The sequence below is a fragment of the Alexandromys fortis genome, unplaced genomic scaffold, assembly GCF_014885135.2.
Source record: "Alexandromys fortis isolate MF-2015 unplaced genomic scaffold, M_Fortis_MF-2015_v1.1 scaffold_2231, whole genome shotgun sequence".
Lineage (NCBI taxonomy): Eukaryota > Metazoa > Chordata > Mammalia > Rodentia > Cricetidae > Alexandromys > Alexandromys fortis.
In genome coordinates, this window is record NW_026070095.1 from 2,630 (window position 1) to 5,296 (window position 2,667).

At 56.6% G+C, this 2,667-nt stretch overlaps 1 protein-coding gene across 1 annotated transcript; it reads right to left on the reverse strand.

Annotated features, from left to right (window-relative positions):
• Nucleotides 1–1,692: 1,692 nt before the first annotated feature.
• LOC126496258 (keratin-associated protein 10-8-like) lies at nt 1,693–2,325 on the reverse strand. The gene has a single exon (XM_050133791.1). It carries the CDS (start codon nt 2,323–2,325, stop codon nt 1,693–1,695), a length of 633 nt encoding a protein of 210 aa, XP_049989748.1.
• Nucleotides 2,326–2,667: the final 342 nt, after the last annotated feature.

The following is a 2,667-nucleotide window of genomic DNA, read 5'->3' on the forward strand; positions in this document are numbered from 1 at the left end:
CGGTCACTGAGAGGCCACATCCCAGTGTTTCTGGGTCACAACCATGTTGCTGCTCCAAGTATGTGAGTTCTGTTGACCATGAACACTGGGATAAGAGCCCACAACCTTCTCAGGGTCTACCAGATTCTGTCCATGGGTGGGGGGCTAAGGGCATCCCCAGAACCTACAGCATGGACCTGACAGGGGCTAAGGCCACGGCTGGGGTATGGCCAACTGGGCCAGTGAGTCTGGAGCTGTGACTGATAGATGCTGGCATCTCCTGGCTCAGAAGGGTCACCCATGCCCTCCAGCCTACTCAAAGCTGAGCCTTCTCTGCTCTCTCCTGCTCTGGTCTCCTCAGGTTGTCCTAGCATCCTGGCACAAAGCACAGTGCAGTGTCAGGGGAGGCAGCCCTGTGCAGGAAAAAGCTGGCAGCCAGGGTGGGCAGCCAGGCTGTGCAGGGACACCTGATGGGGCACCAGGGCGTATTAAGTCTCTCTGGAAACATCATCACAGGCATGCTCACCTCTCAGCACTGTTAAGGTGACAGCCAGGACCAATTATGACAGGTGTGTGCATCTTGGTGTGGTGTTGTCACGCTGATGGAGCTGTTAGGGAAAGTGGCCGCACCCCAGGCCTGGGAAAGACAGGAGTCAGGGTACCCAACCTGAGTCCACATATCCTGCTCCACTCTTGCCAGGATGCAGATCGGCTCCAAGGACCAGGGAAAGCAGGCTTGTCATAGCAGGAGCCTTGGTGACAAGGGTGTTTCAGACAGCTGGTGGCAACTGGAGAAAGGACCTATGGGTGCAAAGGGCCTCAGCAGCTCTGCCCTGTGTCCGGCATCCATAGAAAGCCTGGTGCAGACCATTTTGCCCAGAGGAACAGCATAGGATGGCCCCAGACCAGGCTGCATCTGTAGGAGGCCAGTCCTGGGGAGTCCTGGACTCATGGATTTTTGCTTGAATCTACCTAGAAAGAGGCCCTCAGATTCAGAAGAGAGGCCACAGGCCTTTATGACCACTGGGCAGGGTCACTCCATTCCTGATAGGCCTGTGTTTAAGGAAGACCATACTCCATGGAGGTTGCGTACCCTCACAGCATAAGGGATGTGATGGCTGCTCCCTGAACCCTAATTGACTAGAAGACTGAGGTATACTCTGGGGGTGTCTGAGAAGACATATTGAGAGCAGATTCCCCAAGGTGAACATACCCTGACTGTGTGCAGTGCTATTCCATGGACTAGAGCAGGGAGGATGGAGGGGAGAAGGAAAGAATAAAACACAAACGTCTCTCTACTTCCTGAACACTGTGAAGAGAACTGCTTCATTTTCACTTCCCCCAAGTGATGGATGAAAGCCCTGAGAGAGACCCTTCCTTCCTCCCTTTCCTCCCTGTTCTCCCTGTTGTCTGTCTTGGATATTTCATCCCAAACATATGAGAAAATATCAATCCAGAAGGATGTCAGGTGGCCATGGCTTTATTGGTGGTGTGTGCTGCTGATAGCAGGGCAGGTGGCCCAGAGCAACACGGGGACAGGGAAGAATGACAGTGACTCAGAGACTCCTGGAAGGTAGGAGAGGTCAGGTCAGCATGGGGGACACGTGGTGTTCCTCTTCTGGGGGACCTGCCCTCTCAGGACAGGAGCAGACTGGAGAGGCCGAGGGGAGCTACAGGGAGGGACCTGTGTCAGCTGGCACCAGAACAGGCCCATCAACAGCTGGACTTCTGGCCACAGCAGGCCTGGCTGGAGCAGGCCGGGCGGCAGAGCAGGGACATGCTGGAGCAGGGCTTGCAGCAGACAGGCTTGCAGCAGACAGGCACACAGCAGGAGGATTGACAGCATGGGGGCTGGCAGCTAGACTGCTGGCAGCATGAGGATCCAGAGCAGACGGGTGTGCAGCAGACAGGCTTGCAGCACAGGGTCACACAGCAGGATGGCTGGCAGCAAGAGGAAAGTCCACAGCAGATAGGTGTACAACATACAGGTGTGCAGGAGAGAGGACCACAGCAGAATGGCTGGCAGGGAGAGGAAGTGCAGCAAGCTGGCTGGCAGCTAGACTGCTGGCAGCATGAGGGTGTGCAGCCGCTGGTACAGGCAGATTGGCAGCAGGGACTGGACCCACAGCTCACTGGGGTGCAGAGGAAGCAAGGGGTTGGGGCACAGCAGCTGGGGGCAAAGCATGGGGGCTCACAGTAGCTCTCCTGGCAATTGTCCACAGGCCAGGAGGTGCCTGGACAGGTGCTGGGCGAGCAGACCCGGCTGCCGCAGCTCAGATTGCTAGAGCAGACAGATGTGGTGGACGCAGCGATCACGCAGGTCCTCGTGCAACAGGTGCTGGCCATGGTCTCCATGTGAGTGTGAGTGCGTGTGTTTGTGTGAGGTGCCTGCCCGGGGGTTTTTATGTGCCTCCCATGGATGTCTCCTCATGAGTGTGGGCACTTCTCCTTTCCTTGTTGTTCACCTTGTTTGCAGACAACACAGTCAGTTTAGGGCTGGGAGCATGGGTCACAGCTGAGCTGGGCACATCCTTGTTCTGAGTGACCATGTGACACGACGGCTGGGTGGAGCTGGGGTCTGTGATTCCTTCTGCTGTCTCCCACCTTATCTTCAGGAACACAAGCTCCAGCAGGCCCAGAGTCAGGCCGTCCCCACACTACAGACCCCTCTGTTGCTGCAGGCGGTAA